The sequence below is a fragment of the Chaetodon auriga genome, chromosome 9, assembly GCF_051107435.1.
Source record: "Chaetodon auriga isolate fChaAug3 chromosome 9, fChaAug3.hap1, whole genome shotgun sequence".
Taxonomy (NCBI): domain Eukaryota; kingdom Metazoa; phylum Chordata; class Actinopteri; order Chaetodontiformes; family Chaetodontidae; genus Chaetodon; species Chaetodon auriga.
Window position 1 is genome coordinate 13,405,070 of NC_135082.1, and position 19,516 is coordinate 13,424,585.

At 44.1% G+C, this 19,516-nt stretch overlaps 1 protein-coding gene across 2 annotated transcripts; it reads right to left on the minus strand.

Moving 5' to 3' along the window:
* Positions 1-65: 65 nt before the first annotated feature.
* Positions 66-18,577, minus strand: spon2a (spondin 2a, extracellular matrix protein). 2 transcript variants are annotated; one of them, XM_076739427.1, is made up of 6 exons: positions 18,548-18,577; positions 8,260-8,488; positions 6,032-6,252; positions 1,828-2,019; positions 1,299-1,470; positions 66-1,071 (listed from the first exon to the last, which is right to left on the minus strand). In XM_076739427.1, exons 2-6 carry the CDS (start codon positions 8,486-8,488, stop codon positions 884-886), a joined length of 1,002 nt encoding a protein of 333 aa, XP_076595542.1. In that variant the 5' UTR covers positions 18,548-18,577; the 3' UTR covers positions 66-883. The 2 variants fall into 2 exon arrangements, with proteins under 2 accessions (XP_076595542.1, XP_076595541.1); XM_076739426.1 differs by lacking the exon at positions 18,548-18,577 and adding an exon at positions 12,367-12,489.
* Between the last annotated feature and the right edge of the window lie 939 nt (positions 18,578-19,516).

Here is a 19,516-nt window from a genome sequence, read left to right on the forward strand (position 1 = left end):
CCATATTTATTCATGAGTTATGCAAGATAACATACATCATACAGTATATACAAAAACACTGAAAATATCAAAAGAGATAATAATACAAATATTTATTTTTCTTTCTATAAAAACCTGCATCTTATTATAAAATAGGCCAGCTTCTTCAGACTGGCTCTAAGCCTCGACACAGCTATTAGGTGTTTCTTGTGAAAGGTGATATTTATAAATCGGGGTGTGAGGTTATTTTGAAAGAGCTGCATGTGCCAAGCATGTATAGGTTACCTATGTAAACCAACACCTCCGTGCCTGTAAAAGTATGCAATATGTGCAAGGACTTTTGTGTGCAGAATTCTGTGTGCACATTAGTGCACAGGAGTGTGTGTGTGTGTGTGTGTGTGTGTGTGTGTGTGTGTGTGTGTGTGTGTTTGTGTGTGCATACTTGAAGATTTGTTACTCTGGTGTGCTGCTATCAGCAGTACAGATTAAATGCATATGTTGTTGCAAAGGAACGAACCATGACAGGTCTCATGTACCGGTGTTTGAGGGGACACATTGGTCATGCACCCTCCTCTCAGTTTTTCTATTCTGCATCCACGTCAATAAAAGTCACGTTTTATCTGAGCACATTAAAAGTGTTATCTCAAACATTAAAACTGTGCAACACTCTGTCGCACTCAGACTTTAATTTCCCTTTGCTGCCATTACAATACACCCAGGGGAGTGTACACTCTAATGCTAACAGGTTGCCCAGGCAATGAAGCAAGCCTTAAATATCCACAATCTGACCGTGACAAACACACAATTCCTTTGCATTATCAAGGAAATGCTCAAGATGCAGCAACATCTCTCAGTCCAGCAGTAACAACATGAGAGTCCCAGTGTTGAATACTGGCAGCATCAGTTACTGAAGTCTCATACAGCTGAGTGGTACGCATTCAGCCTGTTCCTCCAGCTCAGGGCAGGGGATGCCAGCGTTGGCTGGCCGCAAGAGGATGTAACGTGTGCGGTGGCGGACACCACCTCTGGAACAGGGGCCCAGACACAAGCCCCAGGATGACCAGAGAGAAACTTCACAGTCCAGCGGTGTCGCTGTATCGAGGGGGAAGAGATGTGAGGAACATTCAGTACGTGTGAATAAAGAAAGAAAGAATTTAGACAGAGAAATCTCAGTGGAAACAAGGGCTGTGTCTATTGGCTTTTGATTGTAGCATCTGTAGGTTGTGTGGGACTGGAACCATATTATAGCTTTCATGTAATACAAATCAAAGTATTCTTGCAGGTGAAATGCTGGGGCACCACCGATCCTTTGGTCTTACCTGAGAAACGCTGGGGACTGATAGAGTTTGGCAGAATATGATTGGACATTGGGGCTTGACGGTCAGGTGACCTGTTCTGTCGAGTGATCTTTATGCTGGCAATAGGTGGAAGCTCCTCTAAGCGTGGATAGTAGAAGGAGTTGGCTGGATGGTTCGGCATCTGAGATGTGATCTGAGGAACAGCCAGGCATAATTCATCAGGGGAGCCAGTAGATTCTCAACAAGAGTTCAAATACACAATAGCCCATTTTAAAACACATGCTGGGAAAGGATAGATGGCCTATTATGTAAGAGAGGCCCTTTTCTGCTCCAATCATTTCAGGTCAGACATGAGGGCCGCCAAGCAATCATTTAAGTAGAGACAGCTAAGAATGATGCCGCATACCCATGCTGCTAACCTATTTTAAGAACAGGGCCACCTGTTTTCACCCTGCTTTGTCTTTGGAATAAATGCACAAATGACTAAATGAATGAGTCTGCGTACAATCGAATGATGGTCTTTGTCCTTGTGAACCCTGCAAGAGCTCACCTTTGTGATGTTTTCTGAGGGGCTGGTGGGGAAGTTGGGAGAGGAGAAAGTGAATCCACTGTCTGTCCCTGCATCATAAGGCTGGAGGTCAACGGTCACTTCCTGTTTCCACCGGCTGCCCTCGCAAAGGTTTAGGCTGTCCACGCCAACAAACCAGTCTGGGCTGGGGATCATCTTCACCATCAGGGACAACTGTCGGTCAGACAGAGAGAATACATTTAGTCCAAACTTCACTGTCCAAAAGAGCAAGCTAGTTCAAACAGAGCCTTAAAAATGCACAGTTAGAAAAAAAGAAAGGCACAGATTATGCACTATTATTCATTATAGATCAAGTTACACCATCAGCAGGTCTACAATTAATTTACCTCACAGCTGAATACCTGCAAAGCCAAAAGGATTCCCATCAGCCTCAGCTTTACTTTGTATTTAAGGCTAATTCTCATTTTCTAAAACATTACACCTGCTAAACATCATCATATGAGCATTTTTACCGTGAGCATGTTCGCATACTGATGTTAGCATTAAGTTCAAAACACTGCTGTGCCAAAGCACGACCTCACAGAGCCGCTAGCATGACTGTGTGATCTGTTTCTTTCCTTTTCTCTTTGTGTTTTTCTTTCTTCATATACCCAAGAGCAACGAACTCTGAGACGCTTTGTTCTTTTCTCAGGATACTGGTTTTGTATGTGCTGCGTCTAAATATTGATGCATTGCGCTGCTGTGTTGATGTGGCTTTCTTGTCTTTCTTTGCTTTGTCAAATTGTGACTGTAAATGAAACTACAAAGAAAATGCAATGAAATACAAGAAGACAAAAGTTACAATCAATCCCACTGGACCCAGACAGTAATCTAAGCACAGCTGTGATTATTTTCTGGCTCCAGTCAAAAGTCAAACTGCAGCACTCTGGATGATTGCACGCTGAACAACATTTTTTAGGGTAGAATAAAAAAATAAAAAAATAAATCTGAAAAATGAAAAAAATAAAAAAATTGATCTTAAACATATTCTGATTGCCCCACCAGCCACAGTAATGTTGTGTTATACTGCCCCTTGTCTGATGATATATGATGTATGTGTGTGTATGTGTGTGTAGCATAACATAAGGAGACACACCGACACACACACACACACAGTTGATGTCAGGATTCATAAACTTTGTAATAAATGCAGAGACTGGGGACTACATTTGTGCGCACCCACTCAGTTTCCTGTGCAGGGGTAGGCTGTGTCTCCTGTGTGATGGATGTTTCCTGAGAGCTGGTGACCTCATACAGGAAGTGGCCTGGGGGTCAGCACACGCTGAGGTGGCAGACGCCCAGAAAACAGCACATTTGAAAACGCCTCCTCACTCACAGCCCGATACTTGAGGACCTGAGCTGAACTGCTCAGGCTCAGGGAAGGGTGGGTGGGCTTTGACTGATTTTGGATGGCTAGGAAAGGGTGGCCTGGAGTCAGACAGAGCACTGGTGGATGGAAGAGTACTGGAACAGACATCAAACCAGCGCACCAGGCAGTACAGACCACTCGGGACAGGAGGCAGGTAGCGTCAGCATGACACATGGAGTCTGTTTTCTTGCCTGTGACGCACGGCAAGAAACAGAGAAACCAAATCAGAAGCAGCTCTGTTGCTTCTCAGAATCCTCTGCTGATCCCCTCCTTCCGTCCTTCCTCCCTTCCTTCCCTCCGTTGCTAATATCCCTCCTTGTCCTTGTCGTTTTCAGCTTCCTCTAAAACAGCCGTTTTTCCAACCCTGCTATAGCCATCAGGAGCAGGGATGTCTACTCAGGGGTATCCCACCTCACTGGCTTGATCAGTCCGCGGTGGTTTGCAATGAGTATCTCTAAAGCGCAGACAGTTGCTCAAAGCTCCCATGATCCCGCTCACTTTTTCTCCCTCAGCAAATCACCCACAGAGCCGTGGAGAGAACGAGTCGTCCTAGAAAACATGCAGACTGGCCTTAATGCTCAGGAGTTGTCCCTTTCTCTGTGGTGCCACTGATCTTCCAAAACACTGAATCTTGTTGAACTGAAAAAATGCCAGCTGGATGCTGAATGGTACTTCTTTGGATGTATCAGCCTGTTTTGAATTACTCCTTTAACAGCAACAGCAGGAGGCTCATGAGTATGGAGATCGGAATCATATGTGTTTGTTTTGGTTTGTGGGGAAGGGAAAAGGGATGGGAGTCACATGTGAGTGTGCGAAAGAGACAGAAACGCAGATCAGCGGATCAAGCTGTCAACAGATTCACGTCATTCAGTCTGTCTTTGTCACGTTCAACGCAAACACACGACAGTCATGCCGTGCTTTGTTTCTGGTACCATCTACTGATCTAAAAACAGACGGACCCATTTAAGAGCCACCACAGACATCATGCACCTTGACGACAAGCTGCAAAGCTGCTGTCATTGACAAGTACTTATCAAAGATGCCCTCCAATGGGGTTGTTTGCGATTTTTGTGGGCCCTTGGGTTCAGGCAGTGGAATAACCAATAAACAAATGTAGGTCACCAGACTTTTAGGCAGGCACACACCTATTTCTAAAAACTCCAGTAAATGTCCACCCTTCCTCTTCACCTCTTCCTCTCTCATCCATCAGCTACATATGCTTTACACATACAGGAATGCTTTATTTCTAGGTTTAGCTAGACACATTTTTCCACAGTGCCATACCTCATTCCTACCTCAAATCCTTTGCCTTTGTTTAAGCCCTTGGCCCAAATTTAGCCTAAGCCTCAAAAAAAAAAAAAAGAAAAGAAAAGAAAGACCATGACCCTTTGCTCTCAAACTCACGCAGTGTTCAGCAGTGGTGGTACCCTCCAGACTAGCGATGAGTAAAGTTGTGCCCTAGTCGGACACTGTGCCTGCAGCCCAACAGCCATCCACATTTATCAGCCCATTTATCAACCTTGAACATGGGGCTTCAGCAGTCTGAGTTTGCCAAATAAAATGGGTATCAGCCACTTAGTCATTTTGGTGCCAAATAGGGATAGATCTGAAGAGGTAGTAACACAAAGCCGTAATTCTGCACTATAAATATCCCTGGAAAATATCCACTCAATTTGGCTAAATCAGACTGATGAAGCCTCACACTAGCTTCGGCTGAGCGTCAGAACGCAGTTTTGCACGCAAGGAAGGGATCACTTCAAGGCCGGTATGGTGAGGAAGAACAATCACAGCAACCATCAACTTTCAGTGTACATATGTGAAAATATTGTAGAGGTAGACTTGATAAGATTTGAACCTCTTCTTTATTTTTACCCTTAAAGGAATAGTTTGAACTTTTAGGAAGTATTTGTATTTGTATATTTGCTTAGTTTAGATGAGAAATTCCATTCACTTATCTGAATGTTAAATGTGGAGCTAGAGCCAGCAGTCGGTTAGCGTACCATAAAGATTGGACACAGGGGCAACTGGCTATCCAAGCTCTGTCTAAAAGTAACAAAATCCTCCTACCAGCAGCGACTAAATTCACCAATTAACTCATTATAGTATCTTGTTGGTTTAATCTGTACAAAAACGATGAATTGCAGTATTATGGGGGTTGTAGTCATGTCAGGGGGATGATAACAAGAGTCCAGTCAAGCCAAGCTAAGAAATAATCTAGCACATAACCTCCAATAACATGGCATAATGTTATTTCCACTTTGTTTTTTGTACGGATGACACAAACAAGATGTAGTATGTTAATTAGTGAGCTGTCGGGGTGCTGATAGGCAGCATTTGTTACTGTGTGACAGAGAGCCAGGCCAGCTCTTCCCTCCTGCTTCCAGTCTTTACGCTAAGCTAAATTAGCCGTGCAGACATGAGAGTGGTATCGATCTTCTCTTTTAACTCTGGGTAGGAGAGTGATTAAACGTGTTTCCCAAATTGTCAAAGAATTCCTTTTACTAAACTTCATCCTGGGCCCCTCACCCTGAGCTCACAGAGTTCAGTGGGACAGGCAGCAGACAGAGTGCAGACCGCGCAGGATGGATGTGGGCGTTTGTGGCTGCAGGGCTTCAGAGCTTGGGCTAAACATAGTCTGATTGGATAGTGGAAAGAAGTGGTGAAGTGTTTGGTCAGAGCGGATGGACGACATTATATGGAGGCACGGGTCACCAGATGACTGAACAGATTTAGTCAAACAGACGGTTTGTGTGACTTACTGTGTCTGAGCATGTGTGTGCTTTTGTGAATGACTGCTTAAGTTTTATTTGTGCCTACCAATGAGCTCCGGGGCTGCATGAGCAACTCCGTGGAGCTGTGCCCGATGCCGTTAGGGATGCCGACCGTTCGGTACATGGCGCCGACCGCGCGTCTCTTCCTGGCCTCCTTGGCCGCCTTCATCAGCTCCACCGTCACCCCGAGTTCAGCGAAGTTCTGCACCCCTGCACTGGCTGGAGCACCCTCCTCCCACAGCTGAAAATGGCGATTATGGCTGACCGCTAAAGCAAGAAAAGGAACACAAGAAAGAGGAGAAGACAGGAGTAAGATGCTTATTCGCTGGAATGCATATCAATGTCAGTGAAACACCACAGCGCCTCAGCCAGACGGTGAGATCATTTCCACCATGGAGCCTGTATGTATTTCTATGGCTGCCTCCTACTTCCTGCAATTAAACAGATAAATCTGAAGGAATTGCCCACATGCATGTCTTTGGCATTATTGAGCAGTTATAGTTACATCTCTTCTCCATCTATCACTGATAAAACCACAGCACAGGCCAGAGCTGCCAGGAGATAGGTCAGGATCTCAGAGCCAGCGGCCAGAGGGAGGACAAAAATGTCTTTTTTTTAACAATATTGAAACCATTATTAATACTTGTTCATACCTGTCGGGCCACAGAACCATTTTAATCACATTCTCATATTTAGCTCCGTTATCTATGAATTTGTTGAGAATCAGGAGACTGATTTAGGTTAAACGCTTTGTACCACAGGTTCTGGAGCTCCATATTGAAACCCACAGAGCCACTGGTCTGGGCCAGTGGTTTTAAGGGTAGAGTAAGGTTAGCCAGAAACACGCTGACAAATGCTCTGATGGTTCTGCCTTACCTCACTTTTCAGAGCTGCGTACAGGCACACACACACAAGCGTGCATTTATCCTTAAACACTCCTGACACATGTATTAACACACACACCGCACCGAGCCACACACACAACCTGCCCAGCACACTTCACACACTATCTTGTTTCTCCCCAAACTGCCATTACTTATGCACTTAATTGCATTTCCATCCTAACAAATTTCCCACAAGCATCAAGACCTTGAAACTCGATAACACATCACGTTTAAGCCCCACCAAGACGTTAAAGCCCACTTTCTAAATTGCTGGTGTCTTTTCTTTGGCCAAGACAAACTCTGTTCCCTCTTCCCTCTGGCACTGTCCTTGGTACCTCAACCCCAGGTCTCCACAATAACACAAAACCATCACAGGCCCCCAAAGCCCCCAACAGGTTATGCTTTCCTTTGAGCTGTGACAAAAACCATTTCCAATGTTCTTTTTGTCCCCCACCAACAGACTGTCAGCTCATTGAGGCCCTTGTGTTTTTCTTCTTTTGTGACAAAGAGAAGTTCACCAGTTCTCGGGGACATTAAAAACCATTACGGGTGTGTCAGAATCTCCAGTGCATGTCTCTATATGGAGTAAGTAGGCCATCATCATCTGGCAGGGCAGCAGGGCACCAGTGAGAGAGCTGGAAACCAGACAGAACCACAGACAATGATGCACAAGAGCAGTCCAATGCACACACATATATGCACACACAAGCACAAACATCTGCCATCCATCCTATGCTCCATGGCCCTGGAAAAAAAAAAAGAAACAGAATAGAGGGGCCTGAATGGCTTCTTCTTCTCCTCCTCCTGGCTTTGAGGTAAGCGGTCTGACCCCACCACACCCCAACTATCATCACCCACCTTCACCAGTCCTGAAACCTCTCCTCCAGTGTTTACCGCCAACACTGTGGTAAACCAGCGGAAATGTGGGAAGGAGTGTAGGATTGAGTTGATGAAATAGAGAAATATTAAAGATATGGCTGGACAGAAGTTAGAGAAATAGAGAGAAAACCCCATCTGGTAGCATTTAGACTTTCTTTCTTTTTGCTCTCAGCTTCTTGCTGCTTTGCTCATTAACATCTCTCATCCCTGAGTTTGCGTCTGCGTGCATATGTGTGTGCTGACAATGAGGCTGTAAACCTCTGACACATGAGGCCGCAGCATAAAATCTGTCTTTTTGGTGGAGCTGAGCCTGACCCAGTGTCCCTTCATCTCAGTGTGGTCACTTGTTTGACTGAGGGAGGTGAACAAATAACCAATGACTCCTCACGGCTGTAGCAAGTCTGAAATACAGTCAAAATTCAATGGATCATCAGGCATCAGAAGTCAGATTTTTCATAAGAAAGGGCTTATCTTCTGTCAACCAATTTCTTTGTCCCCCAGATTTTCTCACCTATGAGTTTGGACCACTGTGCAGGGGGTCGAAACAGTGGATACTGCTTGGGAAATGCCTGTGGGCTCCAGTGACCTGTAAAGACCAGGATGTAGGAAGCAGGACCCTTCGCTGTGCACTCTGTCCCATTGAGCGGTCGCAAAGGCCCAGCAAAAGTGAGGCAAAGCTTCAGAAGTACAACGAGTAGCTGCTGCAGCCAACCGCAGGTCAGGTGCTCTGATGACATCATCTGAAAGAAATGGAGAAATGAAAAATGGCTGTGTGAGTGTTCCTCAACCCGTGGTTGAGAGGTATCAGGTTTGCACATGGTTGGGTTCCCTGCACAAATGCCAATAATGATGATTGTACGAAAACGCTGCTCCTATTCTAGAGTTTTCTTGAATACCATTACACGTGTGGCACATTTAAAGGAAGAAGTCCTTTGCACGTAATGTTTGTCCATCAGCAAGCAAATGAAAGGATCCTAACCTGAACACAAAGGAAACCAAACCCAGACGACCCTGGAAAATCAGTATAAGGGGGAAAATTCCACATCCCTGCCTTCATATCACAACACATACATTTTATCTAAGAACAAAGCTTGTTGGACTCTTTGACCCTGGAGCCTTCAATTTAAAAAAAAAAAAGTCTTCACATCCCCCTGGGCTGGGCCGAGTGTGTGTTGGTCCACAGCCAATCTGTGGCTACACGGCAAAACGGTTAACATTCATCGCTGTCACGGTAATGTCTGCCACAGAAGCTGGCCTAAAATAAAACAACACGGATGACATCTCTGAGGACAGATGCAAATCCTGTCTGCTCTGCTGCTCTACTGACCTCACCGACTGACCATCCACTGACCACCGGCTGCTGAGTCAGACTATTAAGTGAGGGGAGGAGGGCACGTGCATGACAATTGCTTTCCAGCCTTACATTTCATTGTGTCCAGCCGAAGAGTTTTTGCTTGCTGTCAGCGGGTGTATTTTTTATGATGCTCTTGGAGATGAATATAAATCAGGGTCACGCTGTTTGTCTTGCCTCTGAACACACATCCCTCTATGTCATCCTCTTCTCCACCTTCTACACTCTTATTCTCATCCCATCTGTGCTCTCCAGCCCAGCTGTCTGGTTCTAATGGTTGCAGAATTAAAGCTACAGAGCAACAGCAAACTATTCTTTTGTACCGTATGTGAGAATCTGTGCATGCACATCATCTTAACCTGCTCCAGATTTGAGTTTTTAAGACTCTCATTCAAAAATGTGAGCTAAAATATTGCTTAAGGACAGTTTTAATGTAAATGCTTTGGGTTATTTCACCTATTTTCTGTTTAACAGGCAGATGTTTTATCTTTGAGGTGACGGTTTATGAGCTGATGACAGATGAATTTTTCTGTTTGCGTGTTACGCAAAGGGAGAATGTTGTATGTGGCTGCAGTCTTGTGCAGCGTTTCTATGGGTTACTATACTATAACTAAACCCTCAAGCAGCTGCAGAATGCAGACAGTTAAATCTGGACAAGTAGACCAGAGCACAAACTCACACACACGTGCACGCAAACACACACGCCAATGCACATAACCCTCATGTCCCGCTGCACATTGTCCCTGAAGTCTATTTCCAGAGGTCAGATAGTATTACTCTGCCAATATAGCTGCAAAACTCCAACTCTGACACTATTCTGACTGCAGCCTTATATGTCGGTGAGTGTTTTATCAATTCCCTGTCTCCATTAAATGCATATTAACCACTGCACAGTTTAACAGCCAGCCATAAAAATACCTCGAGTATGGAGACACACAGAGCCCAGCTTTGATCTCACTGCTCAGTCATCTGATCATCTCACTGGCTGCAACTTTGCAGCTCAGCAGGAGGCAGATAAAACTCCAGGATCAGCTGCTTAACGATGCAGCCAGTTCCGAAAAGTAACTTTCTTTTGGAAAAAAGACAGAATGATATTATTTTCAAACAGATAATCAGCAGGTTTTGAAGCTTGTGTTCGTGCTCTGTGTGCTCGGGTGACTGGAGATTCACCGCTTGCAGCTGGAAGTTTTTCACATCAGTGCTACCTGTCTGCTCCATCCACTATGTTCAGTATAGAAAATGAGGTCAGTCCTGTCACAAGTTGTTGTAAAGATGGATCGGCTTTTCTGTCTCGTTTACACTCACACACACACACACACACACACACACACACACACACATTCCAGAAAGGAAATTCAACTGGATTCAACAGAAAGTGTTTTGGTGCTGAACATGATTTCTTTCTACTAAATGGTTTAGGTCTGATATACTGTGAAGGGCAGTCTGTTAGTGGCAGTCATGTGATGTCTGCTGCAAGAACAACCATTTATCAGATGACCTTATCCTACACTGAGACTTTGGTTCAGTAAACCCTGCGACCTTCCCTCTGAACTTGTCACACTGACACTATAACACACTAAAGAGAAATTTCTTGCATTCCCGCACTGACACACTGAACTTTGGGTCAGTACACACAGAGAGACAGATCTGCTACCAGCTGATGTCTGCTGCTGCTCCTGAAAACACACACAGTAACAATAATAGACCGTATGGCATTTATTGATGCATACAGAGACACAAATTTATTTTCAGTCCACATAAAGTTTACACTCTCACACACATGGGCGCTCACGCCACAGTCTCTGCACTCATCAGTCAACGTAGACAGACACACACAGCAGTTTTTCTGTCAGGCACAAGACACAATAAAATGAGGGGATGTGGCGCAGAGCCAAATGTAGCGGCTGCCGCCCTATGGGCACCTTCACTGTGTAATTACAGCAGACTCATGCGGAGATAATACACGCATCCAGCTCAGCTCATATACACAGGCATGCAGGTATGCACGCAAAAGCGCAGATTTGTGCACACAGCGGGAGGTATGTTCATTTTTAACAAGGGGATGACGAGGAGGTAATTTGCTGTTTTCCCTCAGATTTTTCTCTAAAATCTTTTGTTTGGGGCCAGTGGTGGATTCACGAGTTTGTGCTGAGAAAAGAGATGTATCACTCTGTCTTGAATTAACCATTTTACACACCCCTGTATAATGTGCACATACCTGTACACACCCTTTCCCCTTCATGCATATGCACAGAAACAGAGACAGATAGACACACTCAGCCAGGCACGCATCACAACAGGAGGTCAGAAACTTGAGTGTTTCTCATGCAGGAGGAGGGGAAATCATGACAGTGTAGGTAGCAGTGCAGACAGAGAGAAAAGGAGGAGGGCATGCAGATTTTGGCTTGCCTGAAGTACTTAATGGATGGACAGTGCTTGTGTATACCTGTGTGCTGTGTATCAACTGCACCAGAGAAGGTGAAGCAACTACTGATGCAAATGTGCAAATATATGTAAAAATCAATATAGATGAAGTTGTGTGTATTCAGTGGGAACAGATCTGTGTTCAGGGAAAAACGTCCATTACAAAAGACACAACTCCAACAAAAGAAAGAGCACAATATTCTTGTGTGAGATCAAACATGGCGCAAAGTGGTAGAGAATACGTTTTTTGAAGTAGAATTTTGTGTACTTTACTTGTGTATTTCCATTTGATTCTACTTTAGAAATACCATGCTTTTTACACAGGCTGCTCTAATTACTTGTTACCTCGTAGAATAAGATATATAACATATATTTCTAAAACATGTCGCATGTCGTTATAGATCAAATGACTCAAAAGTATACAAGAAGTTAACCTGGCTCCTGCAGCATTCAACATTAAAATGCTGCTGACATGTTATTACATCAGTTCATCTCAAATATACTTTTACTCATGCAACATTTTGAATCCAGAATTTTGACTTGTAATAGAGTATTTTTGTATTGTGATATTATTATATAACTGGAAAGTAAAACATCTGAACATTTATTCTGCTGTTTCATGCATTCACTCAAAAACATTACATTTTCCAGACATAAAGAAACAATCCTACTGGATCTCATATATCTGATCTCCAAAAAAAAAAAAAAAAAAAAAAAAGGGAAGGCGAGTCCGTCCTCTGAGACTCGGGTGCTGCGGGGAATGAATGGAGTCTCAGTGCTGTGTGAGTGTGTGTGTGTGTGTGTGTGTGTGTGTGTGTGTGTGTGTGTGTGTGTGTGTCCTACCTGTGTCGGATCAGTCAGTCAGTGACAGAGAAGCTGCAGCAGAATCACACAGATCAGACCTCAGAGAGGATACAGCTCCGCTCACTCTCTCACTTCTTCTCCTCTGTAACCTGCTGTCTGCTGCAGCCTTATCAGCCTTTATCCCTCTGTCTTTATCTCTCTCGCCAAATTTCTCTCCTCCTCCCTTCCCTCTCTCATTGTATCTCCTCATATTACCCTCCTCTCTCTCTCTCTTTCTCCTGCTGCCTCTCGCTTTCTCCTCCCCCTCCTCCTCTTTTCTCCCCCTACCTCTCCTTGTATGGAAAGGCAGTTAACAGCCTCACTCCTCTCCTCCACTGTCCCTCTCTTCTCTCCTTCTATCTTTCTCGCTCTAGTCTTTTCATTGACTGTGGAAACTCAGCAACCTCCTTGCTGACAAGGTAATCAACACCACATTGGCCTCTCTTAACATCCACCGCTCAGCATTGTGTATTTTCTTACTGCTGTATCAAACATGAGAGGTGTAGGTTGCTGAATAATGGCAGTAAAATCCAGGGAGAAAAATGAGAAATGGGGCTCAAGCACAGACACGCAGCCTGGATAGCAGACGTCTGGACAGAAGCACAGGCTTTTATTTCTGCAGCTCATTTACTGATTGGACATTGGAGAGAATCAAAGGGTTTTAAATGGGCTTTTTTTCCCCTTTCAAATACTTCAGTCCTGTGGAAGATCCAGCTGTGATCTCAGCCGAGGAATCCCTTTTCCTCAGGTCAGGTTGTGTGTGTGTGTGTGTGTGTGTGTGTGTGTGTGTGTGTGTGTGTGTGTGTGTGTGTGTGTATGTCAGAGACGTGTGGTCACCAGTTCCCACAGCTGGCACACATATGGACAACCAGGGAGGTTTCTCTTACCAGGCAACGCTCACTTATCAACATGTCAAAGCTCAGACTAAATGAGGCTGTGTGTGTGTGTGTGTGCATGTGTGTGAGTGTGTATGAAAGCGGGTGAAATCTGTAGGAACTTTTGTTACCTTCCTGTTATTATCCATGGCCATGACGCAACTAAGCAGTCAGCCTATATTTCATTGAACAGTCTCACACACACGTACACATTGTGGTCAGGGTTGTGATCTGAGGTGGATTAGGAGCAGCTAGTCTTTAGATCTACTCTCGACCTGGCTAACATCAGCCAGACTCAAAAGGCAACTCTACAATTGGACAACCGTGGACCTTTAAACCGAGCCACGTCACTGGCTCGCCTGTGAACCTTCCAGGAATGAGGGAAGATGAAGAAGGGCAGACAGAGGAAGAGGACGAGTGGGGATAGATGTGTCTCGCAGTCATAAACAATAAAGTTAACAATTACACCCTTTGCCTCACCTCTGTTTCTATCTATTTATCTATCTGTTTATCTATCTGCCTGTCTGTCTGCCTGCCTGTCTGTCTGTCTGTGCAGTTGAAAGTAGGTTACAGGAAAAACCCAGACTTCCCTGCTGCTGCCCACTGATTAATGGCAGTGAGCTCAGCAGCCAGATTGACTCACGTTAATGTGAAACGTCACTGACACACTGTCAAATACACAGGTGTGTGCGTGTGTGTGAGCACGGACTGCACGCAATAAATCATTTGAAATGTGAACTCACGCTGGCACGCACGGCAATAGACGTTTAGGCAAACCTATGCGGGAATTGATGATTATTTTGATTACCAGAACACAGACATCAACAGTTTGCAGTTAAACCACACTCTGCGGCACACACTCACACACGCACACACACACACACACACACACACACACACACACACACACACACACACACACACACACACACACAAGGTTAGCATTAGGACACCAGATACAGCAGCAGAATGGTTGCAGGTTGCCTGACTGACGCAAATCTCCAAGATAGCTGAAAGTTTTTCTCCTGTCAATCACGTGCTCACGTTAATGTTATACAAGCCAAGCGAGTGAAGCAATGAGAGGAAAACCATGAGCTAATCACAGACACTGGGCCGGGGCCCATACTCGCTCCAGTGTCTCGACCGCAAACCCTCCAGACCCCTAAGACAGAAAGATAGACACGAGGAAAGAGCAGCGTTGGGAACAGCTGGATAATTCTGACTGCGTGTTGTGCTAAAACATTATGGGACAAGGGTACAGGAAAACAAATACATAGTTGAATTATTTGTGGTTGGTTAACCGTCTGTTGATATTTCAGTGAATTAGGCCGGTTTAGTGAATATCTTTCCTAGTGTCAATAGATCCTGTGAAAAGAATAAAACCAACAATTTGTTGTTCCATGTCTCAATACCATCTGACACCTCTACCCTCTCTGCAGCACTGAGCTCAAAGCATGTTTACACAAACTGAAGAAGTAGACTAACAAGACTGAGAGCCGACATCCAGGCAACGCTTTACCTCACAGAGCATTAATGCTAACATGGCAAGTACAGCTGAGGTTGATGGGAATATTGGTTTTGCACCAAGGTATTGGACAAATTTTGACCTGGTGATGGCTCTTGATGGAGAGTCGGGAACACGATAGCTACTACAATTCATCCAATAGTTTTTGAGATATTTCAGTTTGGACCAATCAGCAGTGGACCAATCCACCGTGTGACCGACAGGCCTCCATTCACAGAGCCACCCACTAGCATGACTTAAAACACAGATGTATATTTTAGGGTCAGTCGTTTCCTAAAACAGCTTGGGACTGTAGCTTTTGGCAAACATTACTCAAAGAGGGCACATCTTGGTTGGGGACTATTTTCAGCTGCGGATTAATAGACGTTTGCTGCTCAAGTGAGTTTTTAAAGCACCAGGAGAATTTACAGTATGAGGGAGTGACTAAAAATATACTGCAGTGTTCAGTGTAATGTAAGAGCATGTACAACAGGGTGGCTCACTGACGTGTTTTTAACTGTTTTTGGACAACAGTGTAGCTCTATGGCCCAGAGGAATAAACTACACCAGGCCTTCAATGTACAGACAAGATTCAGTTGTAGTTAGTAGGATCAGTTTATTGTTGGTTTTGGTCATTTCATGTAATTTGATGCAAAAAGAAAAATGCAGAATATAACTAGCTTTATATTCTAAGTCAATATGTTGTTAGTGTTAGTCAAAAGATACATGTTGATAGGAATTGGAGGCAATGGCGTGCAGCAAAGAGGTCGGGTTGAAATCAAACCCGAGCCACTGCGCTAAGGACTAAGCTTGATACACAGTATGAGCTCGACCAGGTGAGCTAGCAGGGCGCCCCGTATCTTTTAAAAGGGGAAACAAAGCCGGTGCAGTCTGATGCAACATCCGAGTCATTCAGTGGCTGGAATAATATTTAATCATTCCAAAGACAGCTGAAGACAAATATTTATCCACTCGGCTTTGGGGTTAGTGGTACGATCCCTCCAAGTGGGACAGTTCATCTGTCTGGAGACTAATTCATCACACAGATATGTATGCACACACATGCACATACTAACTTTCTCTGACACACACATCCTCATCTGTCAAACTGCTCTTCCTTCTTGCCATCAAGACTCAAAACAGTACTTTGTTATATATTTTGTTAGATTTTGTTGACGTTCTCATCTCTGGACCTCAGTTAAATGATCTTGCATGACCTTTGACCCACTTTGAGTAGTTGTAGTAGTAGTAGTTGAGTAGTTTTTTTGTGACCCACTCATTAAAACCAACAGAGTGATGCTTGAGCACGATGACCCGTCTTTACGGAAAGGTACTGACCCAGCAGCAGTGCGGGAACCAGTTCTCCCATTTTATTACCGATGTGTTCCCAGACCTGCGAGGTTTCTCAAGCACACCTCCTCCCCATTCTCCTCCTCCTCTTGAACTAAACAAACAAACAAAAAAATCTGGCTGCCCGCCATGGGTGCTGACAGGGGTCATGTATGGCGCTGGGTGAGGCGCATGATGCTCTGCAGCATTCCGTTGCACAACCTCAAATGGGACTTACGAAGCAATAAGCCACCGCATGTTTGAAGTGTGTGTGAACCGGGTCTGTTAAAATAAAATACTGCTTGTATCCTGGGCCTCCTTCAGTGACACACACTTGTATACAAGCGCTGTTATGTAACACGCCTGTCCCTCGCTTTGACAGAAACCGGCCAGTACAGTCTGTAACGGTATGTGTATCAGCCTCCAGGTCCAAGTATCCATAATGACAAAAAAGTAAAGAATTAGATAACTGTAAGGCCAAATCAATCAGCCAATCAGCTTGAAAATATCAGGTAATACAGACTGTCCCCGTTTGAGGCTTTCTGGCAGGTGAGCCGATAACGATGCTTAACATATAAGGTCCAAATCAGAATGATCCAAACTTCTTTATCAACATTTGCAGGTTACATGTTCTCCCGCTGAGTTTATAGCTGGACTAGACTAATCTCGATTTGGATTCAGTGAACAGCCTTTTCCCCTCTATAGCCACACCATACTTTGCAGCTAGGGCTCTGAAAAAAGAAATCTCAGATCTTAATTTAGCAGACACGTGGAGGCAGAGACACAAATCAAGCTTTGAAAAAGCTGTTCCCATCTGTCCATAATACTTACTCTGGGATTGATATGTTTGTTTTATTCATGCCGGGGAAGAATATCTAGCACTCGCCAAAAACACGTTCAGATGACGCCACTCATCTGCTCAAGATGGTAATTGTAATATTAATCTGTGGATGTTTCCTAATTCATGACTAAAATTATGTAAAATCAATACAACCTTTGATCAAAAGTCTTGGGGAAAAAAAAAAGCATATTCATGACCTGTGAGGTAAATTAACAAATCCCAAACTACGGAGGGGGGTTGAGGAGGAGGACGATGTCAAACTCAATATTACCTCTTAAACTCCACCTTGCCAGCTCTCAATCTGGATTTGGCTGAATAATTTTGATGACCCTCCTGCTTGGAAGCAGTTTTATGCAGATGAGCTTCCACTGGCAGCCGTCCCTTTTATTAACAGATATCACACTTTAAAAACAGGTGCAGATAATCCTCTCATAAATACTATCTCTGGAGTTTGGACAGATACGCAGGTATGCTCTGCAGCACCACTGTGACACTGAAGCCTCCTTTCATTATAACTCGTCTCCCCCTGCTGCTCTTTGAAATGGGATTTCTGAAATATGGCAGAATTTGGAGATGGAGACAACGAGATACTTTGTTCTTCTGAATTTTACTCATTTACTCTCCCACCAAACTCCTGCAGCACCTACAGACTAGGGACTACAGGGCAGACGCCATTCACTGTTAGGCAAAGTGGGGAATGGATTTTTTGTTTGGATCTGTTTCACAGAACGTTGCCATTACCATTCACAGAACCAGTATTTACACCAGTGAGACTCCACATCATGACCAGCAGTATCTCTAAAATGTGTCCTAGATGTGAAACTAAGACAGGGACCCTCATACACACTGTATGTTCTGGGCTTGTGTGCAACTAGACCACCACTTGAGGTTCATTGGAGACAGAACCAAGAATATCATAGGAGCCACTGTACCGTGTCTACGCAGACTTATCTCGTTAGGGGACACATCAGTATTGCCCCAGGACAGAAAACTTCAAGCACGATTCATTAAAATCTCCTTAATAGGCCTGGCATGGAAGACTCCTCCTCCATGTGGTTCAAAGAAACAGGCTCATACAAATGGCCTGTGAACAAAATGGTGCTTACTTTTAATAGGAACACGTCCCTTTTTGATAAATATTGGAGTAATTTTACAAAATATCATGTCACATGTCAAAACATAAGATCTACAAGCACGTGACATACGTACATCCACACACTTTAGGTGGGATTTAGAGGAATTAGATAGAACTTTGTGAGGACTAAGATACTAAGTTTAACTGTTGTATGGTTTCTTATTATTGTTTTTTTTTTCCTTCACCAGTGCATTGCACTCAGTACATCTATTACTGTTACCATTATACTAAGGGTTGGAAGGAGAGGAACTCTCTTCAAGGAAGTAAGCAACAATGTGGCAACATTAAAGTAGAACTCCACCACTTTCACACCTCACAGTCTGTTTACAGGGCGTGGGGAGTGATACTGCATGAGTGAAGAAAAGGTTGTATATTTGTGGCTCTACAGAGAGCTGAAGGAAGTTTGATCAATTGCCTCAAGTGATGTCACTTGAGTCAGCATCGATTGGCACTCAGGACTACATGCTTGAAAAAATGTGTGAAGAGGAAAAGCTTACCAGACCTCTGTAGCTTCATCTCTGCTTGAGGCTAGTGGCACAAAGCTACATTAGCCAATACTAGGATGACACACCAGAATTGCTGGTGGCCGTGTTGCATTGTGGGTAGTGTAGGCACCTGGCAGGAAAGATGTCTGGTTTGCTGTATTGATTTTTGTATTTTTTCTATATCAAAATGTTTTATAAATGCAAAGGTAAATCTGTGGAGTATTCTTTCTTTGAGATACTGACAAAGAAAAAAGCTGTTTATTGAAAGTATAGGACTGAAAAAAATCAACGCACAAACACAATCCATCTCCAACTTCCCCTGATGGACTCTGTGGCACCCGAACTCACGAGGGTGCCAGCATACAGCCAGCCCGAGTGAGTGGACGTCAGGTTTCAGCCCCTCCACTCCATTTTAAGAGCAGACTCCTGGTTATGTGCATGTGGTAGCAATTTTGGGGCTGATAATCCCCCACCCCTCTCTGCCCTGTGGGTTTGCACAGAAGTCCCCTTTCCCGTACACTCCACCGAGCCGGCCCACTCGTAAAGCTGTGCCTGTTCTGGCACCGCATAGCCCCTCGCTGCCATATAAAGCAGCCGACAAACTGTGGTAGTAAACAATTTTGTTTATGGCAAAATCTCTGTAAATGCAGCTCTGTGTCCTGAAGCTGCTGAGTAATCAGTGGGACGACGCACTGGCAACTGGTATTAATCGTCACCAATTAACGGACCTCTATAATTAAGCATGTGAAATGACTAAAGCAGAGTTAAAGGTTCAGTGTGTAAAAGGATTGTAGGGACCAGCAGAGAACTAATTAAAGGTAAGAACAATAGAGCACATGTTTCATTTTTAAGATTTTATTAAAATACGGTGTGGAGTTTACCATCGGAAGTTACCATCACAAACATGATTGTTTCTAATAAAAAAGTAAACAAAACAAAAATAAAGCTTAAGAGCCTAGTTACAGGAGATTTTTTTTTTGT

Bases quoted from the DNA above. Each gene is read 5' to 3' on its own strand.
- spon2a (XM_076739427.1), bottom strand. From the start codon at position 8,488: ATGATGTCATCAGAGCACCTGACCTGCGGTTGGCTGCAGCAGCTACTC. The intron at 2,020-6,031 runs GTAGGCACAAAT...TCTGACCGACAG, and splicing joins TGCAGCCCCGGAGCTCATTG to TTGTCCCTGATGGTGAAGAT. The intron at 1,471-1,827 runs GTGAGCTCTTGC...GCTGTTCCTCAG, and splicing joins CCTCAGAAAACATCACAAAG to ATCACATCTCAGATGCCGAA.